The sequence below is a fragment of the Anastrepha ludens genome, chromosome 6 (genome assembly GCF_028408465.1).
Source record: "Anastrepha ludens isolate Willacy chromosome 6, idAnaLude1.1, whole genome shotgun sequence".
NCBI classification, from domain to species: domain Eukaryota; kingdom Metazoa; phylum Arthropoda; class Insecta; order Diptera; family Tephritidae; genus Anastrepha; species Anastrepha ludens.
In genome coordinates, this window is record NC_071502.1 from 23506945 (window position 1) to 23520099 (window position 13155).

Consider the following 13155-nt stretch of genomic DNA (forward strand, 5'->3'; position numbering starts at 1 on the left):
GTACCTGTTACGGTAGCATCAAGCGAACGGGCATTCTCCACTTTGCTTAGATGAAAAACTTATCTGCGCAGGAGAGGAACGATGCAATGGATTAGCACTGCTAACTATCCACCGAGGGCTTGCAGTCATTACCGAAAAAATACTTGATATTTAAGCTCGGAAGAAAAGGAGAATCGACATCACTTTGCGAATGCACTGGGTTTTTGATTACTTAGTACACCGAAAAGTCTTTTTCCTTCAAACGTTTATTGTAATATATATTTCGAGTGATACATTAAGAATTTTCATAGTGGAACCCCCCAAAAAAAATTCCTGGATCCGTCCCTGACACAAATGCATGCATACATGAGCACAGTATGTATGTAATCATAGTTGAGCAAAATGTTTCTTGTGACTAGAGGTTGGTTTCTATACTCGTTTTATTCCATGCCTTTGGATTATTATTTTTCCTTATATTATTTACCAAGTATTAAGAACTTTAAATAAGTGATTAGAAGGAATGAATTAATTAATTTAAAAATAGATTTAGTCCTAACAAGGGCTGTGCATGGCAGTGCGTGTTTGAGTGACAGTTTTATTCGTAAGTTGGAATTAGTGAAATGACATAATGGAAATGTATGTAAATGAGTTTCTTGTGCGTCAGTGTAGTTTTATTATTACTTCGTTTTCGGCGAAACTCACCTGTTCGTCGTCCAGTGAACGGAATAACAATACGTTCCTGACCGATTCGGTTAGACGGGCGCGCTGCTCATCGGATTTTGGATAGACCTTGCGTTCGGCCTCGTCATCATCGGCATCATTTTCTGGATCATAGGCTTCGGCAAAGACGGATTTGCGGCGCGTGGTGAAGCGCCGAACTGGCTCTGAAAAACACAAAAAGAGATAAATGATTAAAATATATGGAAATTCTAATTTAATAATTTGAAACAGCCTTGATCGCCAATATTATTAAAATTTCATTAGGAGTTTTAACACTCCAATTCCCAAGCCAAACTGAATAGAAAATATGTTTTTAGTGTTTTTTTAGCTAAATTCCTTGTAGATCTACTTCTATGCACATTTGAGGGCAAAGAGAAAAAAATTAAATTTTTCAATTTTAAATTTTTTTTTAAGAAAAGACTTTTGACAGACTTTTTAAACTACAAAATTTTCTTACATGTATATTTATAGACTACAATAAATAAAAATGAAAAAAACAAATATTTTTATTTTTTTTCACTTAAAAATTTCCATAAAAAATTTTTTAAATTTTTCATATAAAAATAAAAAAAATTCTTTCTTTACGAGCACTTAAAATATAATCATTTTTTTTTCATAAGCACTTAAAAATGAAAAAAACAAATTTTATTTTCACTTAAAAAAAATTTTAAGTGAGTGGAAATTTTTTTTTTTTTAATTTTTAGTGATTACGTATTTGTTTTTTTTCTCATTTTTAGAACACATAATTATCTTTTTTCAGTTTTAAGTGAAAAATTCAAAATAACGTTTTTGTTTGAATTTTTTTGGGAAATTTTTTGTACGTATTTATTTCTTTTAATTAAATAATTTAAATTTTTTACATTTCATTTTAATTTTCTAAGTTTCTTTAGGAAAAAACTGTTATAAAATAGCATTTATTGCCTACATTTTAAGTTTTTAAAATATATTTTTTTAATTTAAATTTAAATTTCCTTTTATCTAAAATTTTTTTTTTTGAGGTTTAGTAATTTTATTGTGGCAAATTTTCCTTACACGTAAATACTATACTAAATTAGAAAGTAAAAAAAAATGAAAGGAAAAATTTAAAAATAAAATTTAAAATTTAAAGTTTTTTTAAGATAAGACTTTTGACAGACTTTTTAAACAACAAAATTTACTTACATGTATGTATATGTAAAGACTACAATAAATAAAAATGAAAACAGAAATTTTGTTTTAAGTGAAAAATAAATTAAATTTTGTTTAAGGAAAAAAAATAAAAATAAAATTTTTAAGGCAAAAAAATTAAAAAAATTTTTTTTTCATTTTTAAGTGAAAAAAATTAAAATTTTGTTTTTAAGTGAAAAATTGAATTTTTTACATATTTCGCTTTTTTATTAAATAATTTTAATTTTTAAATTTATTTTAATTTTTTTAAGTTTATTTACGAAAAACCTGTTATAAAATAGCTTTTGTTGCCTACATTTTAATGTTTAAAAATATATATTTTTTAATTTAATTTTAAATTGTTTTTTTGTTTGAAATTTTTTTTTGAGTTTTAGTTATTTTATTGTATCACACGTAAATACTAGATATATAAAATAAAAAATAATTATTTTTAAGTTAAAAAGTTTTGCTTTAAATTCATAAATTTTTGTTTTTAATTTTTTTTTCAATTTTTTCCCATATTTTTAAATTTTTTTAAATTTTTTAAAAACTTTTTAAAAATTTTTTTAACTTTTTTTAAATTTATGCTGTATGTTTTAGTTGAATTTATTGTGCCAAATTTTTAGTTGCACGTAAATACTACTATAGACTAAAAAGTTAGAACACTTTTTTAAATTTTTTTTAATATAATAAATTGTTTTAATGAAATTGCTTTTATTGCGAACACAATAAAAGAACAACAAATGTTAAACATATTTGTTTTTAATTTCTTCAAATTTTAAACAAATTTTTTTTAAATTTTTTTAACTTTTTATTTTTTAAAGAAATACTTTTTGTTATAAAACATTTGCCTACATTTTAATGTTTTCAAATATATATTGGGAGGTTGAATTAGTTTTAAAGGTTTTTTTCGAAGATTTGGGGCTTTATTGTGAAAAAACGGTACAAAATATTTTATTTGAAGTATTGGCCATCGCTAGCTACAACTTTCGCCCATCTTTCGGGCAATTTCCGGATGCCGTTTCTCCAAAATTCTGGCCGCTGCTTAGCTATCCATGACTCAACCCATATTTTGGTAGCCTCGTACGAGGAGAACCGCTGGTCCGCCAAATCGAGACTCATATGCCGGAACAAATGATAATCGGAGGGAGCTATGTCTGGACTATACGGCGGGTGGGGTAACACTTCCCAGCCAAGCGTTCCAAGGTATTTTTTGACAGGTTGAGCAACATGCGGCCGAGCGTTGTCATGTTGCAAAATAACCTTGTCGTGCCTTTTTACCGTTTCCGGCCGTTTTTCTTTCAATGCCCGGCTTAAACGCATCAATTGCAGTCGATAACGATCCCCCGTGATTGTTTCGCCCGGTTGGAGCAGCTCAAAATATACGACGCCGACTGAGCATAAGGAACTACCTTAGTTTCAATCCACAGGTTCGAAAAAACATGAACAAATACGCTTGGTTGAGCGTTTATCAAACTTGCATTATATTATATATTTCAATACAAATGTGTATCCTTGTGTAAAATAACGAAAATGCAGGAGTTGCCTAAAAACCAAGTAGAAGAATTTAAGTGTTTTATTCACATTTCAATTTCTAAATGGCGCAGACAAAGTCAAAATGTAAAACACGCCATATAATAAATGTAAAAACAATATTCTTATTCAAGTAGGAAAAAAAACTATAACTATACGAAAAATTAATGGCGCCTGTACGCAGTCATAGCCAATTAACAGCTAAGTTACGAAGTCACTAAACGCATTACTCATACGCCACGTTGGACCCACGACACACACAACGATTACGACGAATATGCCTCATTCAATATGCAAAATGTGCAATTTTAGTGAAAAACTTAATTAAATTAAATGATTTGCACTTTTTCAGTGAACAAATATGCCACTTCGTCTTCACGAGCAATTTGCGGCCGCATAAATCATTTTGCATGGATTTATTTGAAGTGAAGTGAAAACACGGACAGCAAAAGCCAGCAAATTTGTAGCTGAAATATGAAAGGCAAAGCGCCAGCAAAGTGTGAGATTTCTTAATTAAAAATCCCAGGCATATGCTAATATGATTTTTTAGCGTATTTCATTTGTATTAATCCACGCACTTATGCAAATATGTAAATTAAACTTTTGCGGATGAAAAGTGCTTTTAAGTGAAGCGAAAAAAAAAAATCAAATTCAATTTAAATCATTTTAAGATTTACAAAAGATGGTGAGCGCAAGTGTAAGTAAACGATAATTGAATACATGAGACGCCTATATTAGTGAGTAAAAGCTGAGATTTAAAGAAATTTAAGACCATTTAATTTATATTGTAGAAAAAAAAGTGAACAGGCGCACACGAAATTGGAGCTGATATTCAGGAAGTTTGGATGCAACTCCTAATGGGCATTCATTGTTTCGGAATTGCCAATAGAGAGAAGATTTTACAGATTTCATAGAAGATTTTTGTTATGGTTTTTTATGGAGCGATTCATAAGTCTAAACAATAGAAGCTACTTTACTCTTGAGCATTTTTTATTAATATCCTTAAAAACTTACTAGACTTAAAAAACATCCACACATCAGTCTGAGATTTAAGCAATTATATTATATGATGGCGCTTGTTGCGTCTAAAAATCGTGTTTGTTTTGAACTGTGAAGCAGCCGCCAGCGTCTCAAGATCGATTATACCCCCTCAAAGTATGAAAAAATGATGTTGAAGATTTATCCCACCTTTCTTGGGTGCCTCAAGTCTTAGTACACTGACACGCACGGTTTGCAATTTTCAGAAAAACGAAGAAATAGTTAAAAAAAAATATCAAGTTTTTTGCAAGCAAGACCATCTGGAAGCAAAATTTCATGGCGTTCTGCAACAGTCCGGCCAAGGAGATTACCCGAACTAACATTTTTGTTATATTTTCTGTGGAACTTTGCGTCATCAGAGTCATCATAGGAACTCTAACAGGGCATTTAAGATTGAATTATTATCATCCTAACTAACTTGCAAATATACTCTCTTGGAACTTTCAGGTTCTGTAGGAAGAAAGAAACCTGTGCATCGCAGCATTTCACAGCAAAGGTTACAAAAAAAAAAAACGGAAAATACAACACATTTTTGACTACCTCTATGACCAAGGTTTAAAGTCGGTGCAGGTGGCTGAAAAAATTTCTGCTGCTTATGGACCCAATACAGTATCGAAAGGAATAGCAAAGCGAGGGTTTCGATTATTCCCCACTGGCAATAGCGGCATCGATGATGAGCCACGCTCTGGTAGGCCAATCGTGAAAAATTTCGATAAAATCATAGCAATCATTGAACAGCTATAGCAAATGGAAACTTGCCAAATTGCTGACTTTAAAACTACATTACGGATGGGAAATACAAAGTGGAGCCCAAAATAAGCAAGACTGAGCTAAAATAGAAACGACAGGAGCTTTGTTCTGATAACTACGAGTTTATTTATTCAAAATAGTGCCCACTGTCCTCGATACACTGTTTTGCGCGATCTTAAAGCTTTTCGAAAGAGTGTTTCAGGTCATTGATCGTAATGTACATCAGGATGTCGATACAAGCCTTTTGGATGGCCTCTGCGTCGTTTTCCTTTCATGACCAAATGCAATTTTTCGAATAGGTAGAAGCCACAGGGAGCCATATCAGGCGGATGCGGTGAGTGATTGAAGGTTAAAATGTGATTTCTAGTGAAAAAATCAGTCACAAGAGTGGATCGATGAGAGGGTGCATTATCATGCAATAAGCGGCAGCTTCCTCCTTCGCGATAGTCAGGGCGATTTCGACAAATGCGATGCAACAAACGCTTCAAAACGTCAAGATAGAGAATTGCATTGACGGTTTGGCCCGTTGGCACGAACTCCTTGTTGAAAATTCGCTTGGAAGTGTAAAAACAAATGATCATCGATTTGATTTTTGATTTCTCCAAACGCGAGTTTTTGGGTGGTTGCTCGTCTGATGCCTTCAATTCGGCACTTTGACGCTTCGTTTCAGGTTCATGTTGGAAATACCACGCTTCATCACCAGTTATAATGTTGTAAAGGAAGTTCTCGTCTTTTCTCGCCTCTTTAAAGAGGTCTTTTGAATGTTGAATTCTGAGCAATTTTTGGTCCTCAGTTAACTTGTGCGGTATGAAACGAGCATAGACCTTTCTTAATCCCAAATGAGCAGTTAAAATGCGATAAATCGATGTTTTGTAGATATTCAACTACGATTCTATGAATTTTAACGATGAATTCGTTTCATTTTTGATAAATTTGCCAAGAATTTTGATGGAGTTATCGGCCCGCAGGTTCATCGTCATTTATCTCCTCACAACCATATCTGAAACATGTAAACCACTCATGAACTCTGGCACAAGATAGACAATCATCTCGACTCAACTCAATTTTTTTATCAATTCAAATGTTTTGGCAAACTTTTTAACGATTTTAAAACAATATTTGTTATTAGCTCTTTGTTCGAAACTCATTTTTGTACCGTTGACACAAACATACTGAGACTTAAGACGCAATAACTTCGCTTGCACTGAACCGATTGTCACCAGGCTTTCACTGGAAGCCAGCTAGAAATGCAACTTCCGACGCACTAGCTCATTGAAAAAATCAAAAACATTTTTATGACGCCAGTCTTGCTTATTTTGGGTTTCGCCTTGTAAAAGGCTTGAAAAACGCTGAAACCCCTTTGCAATGGTTGGAACGCCTACTTCTGTTTCTTTGTTTCGTGAGAATCTGTTTAAAGTTGACAATTTATGATTTCCGTCAAATGCAAAACAAATAGTTTCAGAAAATATCAGGCATTTGTGATAGAATATCCATGTAAAACAGGAGTAACAAAAAAAAGGCAAGTAAAAAAATCGGCGGCCGCCGTAGCCGAATGGGTTGGTGCGTGATTACCATTCGGAATTCACCGAGAGGTCGTTAATTCGAATCTCGGTGAAGGCAAAATTAATAAAAAAAAAACATTTTTCTAATAGCGGTCGCCCCTCGGCAGGCAATGGCAAACCTCCGAGTGTATTTCTGCCATGAAAAAGCTCCTCATAAAAATATCTGCCGTTCGGAGTCGGCTTGAAACTGTAGGTCCCTCCATTTGTGGAACAACATCAAGACGCACACCACAAATAGGAGGAGGAGCTCGGCCAAACACCTAACAGAAGTGTACGCGCCAATTATTTATTTTTTTTTTATTTTTTTAAAAAAATCGTTAAAAAATTTCTAATCATATTTCAAAAACATTTTTGCTTTCTTAAATTTATTAAGGCGGTTTTGCTTCTATCTTTGTTTCATACTTTTAGTTTTTTAAGGGGCCCGAAAAAATTATGATTTTAAATAATTTTTTTTTGCTAGTCAATTGCTTTACTTTACAAAAATTAAAACATAGCATTAATACATCATCTTTCGACTGGACTTCAGTAAAATTTCAAAAAAAAAAATAAAAAATTAATAATTGTAAAAGTTATCGCTGTTTGTGTGGAGCCCATTTCTCCCTTGCGCTGACCATCCCAAGTCCTTGGAGATTCATCTAAAATCAATCGGGCAAGAGAAATTAGTTTCAGTAATAGAAAATCTTGCGCCTGATCGTAGCTTGTTTTTCAAAATTAGCAACATGGCGGCCTCGGGATATATTTTCCAGATTTTCGAGAAAAAAACCAACAATTAATTGTTTAAAAAAATCGAAATTTTGAAAAAAAATCCTTCGATCAGGCACGAGTTTTTTATGGTTTTCAGAAGCAGTATAAATTTTATTGAAATCTACCAAGCGGTTTTTAAGTTATAGTGACCAGTTCAAAAAACATAGTTTTCAGGAAAACGCTTTTAAAGTTAAATTAAAAGGTCCGGAGCGCCCGAGCTCCCTTTGTTAATTATTGAATAACTCGAAAAGTATTTGTCGGATTCACTTCAAATTTTCACACAATACACGAGCACGCAATAGATCAGAGTCCCCATAGGTTGTCTGCAACATTTTTAAGGCGTCTGAAGCTGAAATTTTATTGGAATAACAAAATTTCAAACAAATTCTTTGTTGAACTTTAATTTCCATCGTTAAATTCGAAGAACACACTCGAGCTTGACTTGGTTACAGTAGCACAGAAAACAAACTATGTGACATATCAAGCTGAAATTTGCCATGTAAGGTTATAACAGTCCTACCAAACAAACGTTCATATTTGAGCAGAAGGTACTTCTAAGATATTATACTTTAAGAAAATGCAAAAAACAAAAAATCCATTTTTTTGAAAATTCCAACTACCCCTAACCCCTTAAATATTTTATATTCTCTTTCTGTTACCCTGTGTATTTCATTTGAATTTGTGATTTAGCATAGCTTTTGCCCTTTTTGAGGTAAGAAGAGTGTCAGCACCCCAAATTTGAAAATTTCGGCATCAGATGCATTTGACTCCCAGTATTTTTTAGTGCTTTTTACACAATGAATTATATTCAGGATGTCACATATGTGAAATTTCTTGATGGAAAATTTAAAAAATTTAGCTCCCGCATGTTGCCGTCTGCAAAAAATTTAGCCACGTACGGTCATGAAGGTCACATGATTTTCTTTCAAAACCGCTGGCTCACACCTGGAATTGGTGGACAAGCTCGGCGCAACAAACAAAGTATAAAGCATAATGAAAATATGCAGAGCACTTGCATAGAAAAGCATTTCGTGGTGAAACTCTAGATATGAAAGTGTGAATGTGTATAGTGTAGCCGCATACTAATAAATGTACTCGTATATGAGTAATTCAGTAGCTGCCTTGGCTCAAAATTTCAATTGGCATATTTTGCAAATATTTAGAGCAAACAAGTAGAAATCCAATAAAATTTACTCATCTGCATGAATAAACCACTTTTCCAAATTGCGTTTTCCACTGAATTTATGCATTTATGTGTGTGTGTAAATGTATGTACATATAAACATAAGTATGTAGGCATGTCTGAGTGCTACAGAGTTATGCATTGAGGTTAGTTATCGAATACGCTTATTGAATTTCCTCCAGCTGCAGTGAGGTACAGATTGGGGCGGTTTTTGGAACGCTAGCAACACTGCAAGAAGGGCCAGCAGCCACTTCAAAGTGGCAAAAATAGATTTCAAGTTCTGGAATGAGTTACGGGGACATATACTATTTTACCATATATGCACTCAGTCCACATAACAACAGTGCAAGAGCCGTGGGTTTTTGGCGGCCGTCTCTGTGGCTTAAGCGCATTGAAAGGGGCCAGGTTGTTATATGATAGGGGTTCGAGTAGACCTTGGACCGTTCTTATAGTATCATCCCATCTCACTGTGATGGGTCTTGAGCAAATCCGTTATGAAGACCTGGTAGCGGTTGAGGTGTGTTCGAGTGGTAGATGCGGATGCTCGAAGTTTGTGATTGCATCTGGTTATTTTCCTTACGAAGCTCTGAAAGGGCCATCTCCTGGGAAGGAAATTATCTCGTGAGGTTCTGTGACCGGCACAATCTCGGTCTTGTCCTATGTTCCGTTGCTTCTGGGGCAGCAGCAAGTGCAGTGGGCCCTCGGCTATTCGAGTTTATCGCTTCCTCTTGCCTAGACATACACCGCAAGGGTACACACAGCCTACGTTTGCAACTGCTAGAAGGCAGGAGGTGATTGATCATCCTATCAAACTCAAAACTTGGGTGGTTAATCAAGAACTGGAGAGTCCTTGTCGAAGATTCGTGCTCAGACCACAGGTACATTAAGTTTTAGTGTGGCGAGGAGGCACAAATGCCATTGGCCATTAGAAACTCCAGAAAAACAGATTGGCAGAAGTTTAGGGGGATGTTGTGGGACCTTGACGTGACGGAAACAAGACTTCGGAAAGAACAGGACATTGAGGCGGCTGTTGAGAAACTAAACGCTGAATGTTTTGAGTCAGCCTACCCAATTCGACAGGCTCCTGGGACACGTGGGTTTCGCAGGAGCTCATGATTCTTTAGCCAGAATGGGCTCTAGGCCCACTTTCTTTGGCTCAGAGTCCGTTCTGCTACTCCCTTTTGTAGCCATCAAAGCCACGGTTAGCAAACGAGTTACTCTAACCCAAAAGCGAGCTTGGTAGACTGAGGGAGGCTGCAGATGGACAAAACTGATGTTACCTGTCATGTCCGACCGATTGTCTCAGTTCTTCCTGTCACTAAGCAGAGGGACTGTAGACGGCTGGTTGGACTGATGACGGACCACTTTCTATGGGCAAATCAAATGCAAAAGGTGCGCATCTCAGACTCTCTGACCAGCATGTGGAGAGGAGAATGAGACGACGAACCACTTTCTGTGCGCCTGCACGGGTTTCACTCGAATCAGGCTTGAGATCTGTGGCACTTATGTGTTAAGAAGCGACCACCTCGGCTCGTTGGCGCCACAAGATCTACTTGCTTGGTTACACAAGCCTTCAAACGATTAGGCCATTCATCTATTGCAACACGCACGGTTCCCATGGATATGGACGTCGCTGCTCGAATCAAAAATTCTTTGAGACACTCCAAATTTCTGTGAGGTCTTCGACGGGCCATGTTCTCCAATCTTCACTACAAACTGTAGTCCAATAGATTCAGATCTGGACTTCCAGTTCCAGACGGCCAATCTTCTGCGGTTATAAACCCAGACACATTGTTATTTACGCACTGATGGGTGGGCTGGGTGGTTTTGCCTTATGTCACGGCTTGTCACGGTCTTAACCCCATTTTCGCATAAATGGAGAGATGTAACGCTTTTGCAAGACACTCCTCACCAAACCATTATGACGGCTGGATGGTGGCCTCGCTGAAGCCTTGGAACAGCATTTTTCTCGTGTTTAGAAGTTTTTGTATAGATTTCGTCGTTTTGTTTATTAAAAACTGCTGCAACAGTGAACATTTTCTCATCTGTGAAAATAATTTCCGCCAAGCGCTTTGTCTAAAGAAGACTAGTTGAGTGACGGAAGATTTTCACGTGGGGATCATCTCTAATTAGTGTTAACATGGATCTGGTCGATCAATTCACTTCACCTGGAAGTGATTTTCTGCTTTCTAAGTAGATTTCTAACTTAACTGGTCATTGTCTAATAGGCAGCCACGCTAGAAGGTTAGGACTCCCGTACTTCGATTTCTGTAGAAGCTGTCTTAACACAGAAGAAGAGGAAACAGTCAGACACCTTTTATGTGAGTGTGAAAGCTTAGCTATAAAGAGGCTCCGCACTTTCGCTACGGCATTTCTAACTGATGTAGCGGCCATAGCGCATCTAAAACTAACGAAGCTTTGTTCGTCCACTAAAGCTACCGGATGGTTTGAAAAGGAACCCATAGTGTAAGGATAAGTTCCCATGGTATCACAATGGACCTACGGAAGATCTAAAGTGTGTCATTACGGCAGCCACCCTACCCACTTATATACCTAAGCGGATTTCTGCGAATTCTTTCTCGTAAGGCGTTTTTGGCTGCGCTGGTTCGCACCGCGCGACGATGACCATTTCAGACGAAGAACTTAAACAAGTGTCAAAATGATTTAAACAGGTAAGAAATAAATAAATAAAATATTCCTCTTAAATTCTACTATAAACTCTTAAAGACAATATTCATGGCAAATATAGTTTTAAATTTTTTTTTTTCAAATAATTTAAGTCAGCTAGAGACCAAATTAGGAAATCTTCACTACACTTAAAGAAAAACATTGTTTCACATTTAGGGACAGGCAGGCAGTCCTTTATTTTACAGCTTTTACTCTATCATAATTGTTTCACCGCATTTTAGACCTTTTCTGCCTGCTGCAAATGTTATTAATCCATACTTGGATAAGCATTTTATAAAAAAAAAATTATTAAGCAAAAATTTAAGCAAAAGGAAAAACTTTCGGAGTTTTTTGTATTGCCTTAAAGCGAACAGAAATATTTACAAAAAAGCTACAGTACTCGTCATAAATAAAGTTTTGCACTAAGCTAACTTTTCCCTGCTCGAAGCTCTGTACAATCAGTTGCATATAACAAGTGGCGCAAAATTAATCATCCAATTTTATTTTCGAATAACTTTTGTACTAATTACAAAAAATGATTTTGAATAACCTTTTATTTTGACATTCATGCGCTCCACTGCTTGTCTTTTTTTATACTGCAACGATGCCATTTGCAAAAATTGTAAATCTTCCGATAGGGTGATTAAATTTGCGCCACCTTGTTTTATGTATTTTTAGACATAAGCACACAAGCAGTTGCTTTTAAAATGCAAACCCGATGAACAACAACAGTTTTTGTTTTTTACATCACTTTTAAGTGACTGTTTATTGATGCTGCAAATACGTGCCACACTTGCCACACAACTGCATGCGTCCCATGCGCATAATTCCCTTCTCAACTGCTGCCCATTTCTTTGGTGTTCATATCTTCCAGCTAAATTGCAACATGATTGTGGCAATTAAATGCCAAAGTGCATTTTTAATTGATAGGCGCAAATTAATTGCGTTTTGATGTGCGCAAAGATTTATTGCTGCTGCTGCCGCCAACACCAGGAACCGCAAATTTATGCGAGCAGCACTGGAATACAACGCCGCTTTGCTGTTGTTGCTGTTGCTGTTGCTGCTTTTCCCTCTCCTAATAAGCTTTTGTTTTTGTTGTACTTGAATGCATCCAAACGGAAATGAGCTGCTATTTTCAGAAGCGATTTGTCTCTGGGAAATTCGCACGAAAATTATGATAAACGAGCGAGGAAGGAAAGAAATTATACGGCATAAAGCAGCATGAGTTTGCCAGAATTTGTGGCACCACCAACTAAATTATACCGAGAAGTTGTTTAAGTGAAATTAGAGGCATCCTGCTTTTTCAATTGCATTTCTACATTAAATGTCAGCCACAATATTTGCTGTTCGTAGTATCAACGATTCAATGGAGCCTGTAAGAGTTCACACAACCAACAGCTTGGAGCATCCGTCACATTTTTACATCCGTGCTTATGTGCATATGATTGTACGTGAAGGGCCACTATTTAAATTTTTAGCTTTCGGTGTTGGTGGATGGAAAAGGTTCCCCGTATCACATACATTTCTTTCTAACCTTGCAAAGTCGAGCTTAGGCACACTTTTTTTCGTTCTACAAAAAACATCTCTAAAAACTTAATTTTTGCCTTTTTTAGATTTGGATGTATCAGACAGAGGAAGGAAAATAAAAAAATGCCTGGATTGTTAGTTTCTATATTAAAACTCGAAGTATAATAATTCAGCGAACTCGGAAGTTCGTTTCTTTTCCAAGTATTATACATATGTTCAGTATTTAAATTTGCACAGATGTCTATTATGTGTATAAGGTTAAGTTGATCGTTACAGAAAGGGCATGTGGGAGGAGACGTGGATAGA

The 13155-nt window shown here is 35.7% G+C and overlaps 1 protein-coding gene across 3 annotated transcripts in view; it reads right to left on the minus strand.

Annotated features, from left to right (window-relative positions):
- The window catches only part of LOC128865934 (cAMP-dependent protein kinase type II regulatory subunit), a 153737-nt gene that overhangs the window by 36189 nt on the left and 104393 nt on the right, over positions 1–13155 (minus strand). For all 3 annotated transcript variants that reach the window (XM_054106361.1, XM_054106359.1, XM_054106360.1), the window contains exon 3: positions 682–863. In XM_054106361.1, the coding sequence (XP_053962336.1) occupies positions 682–863 (182 nt within the window). The remainder of the gene's footprint in view (positions 1–681; positions 864–13155) is intronic.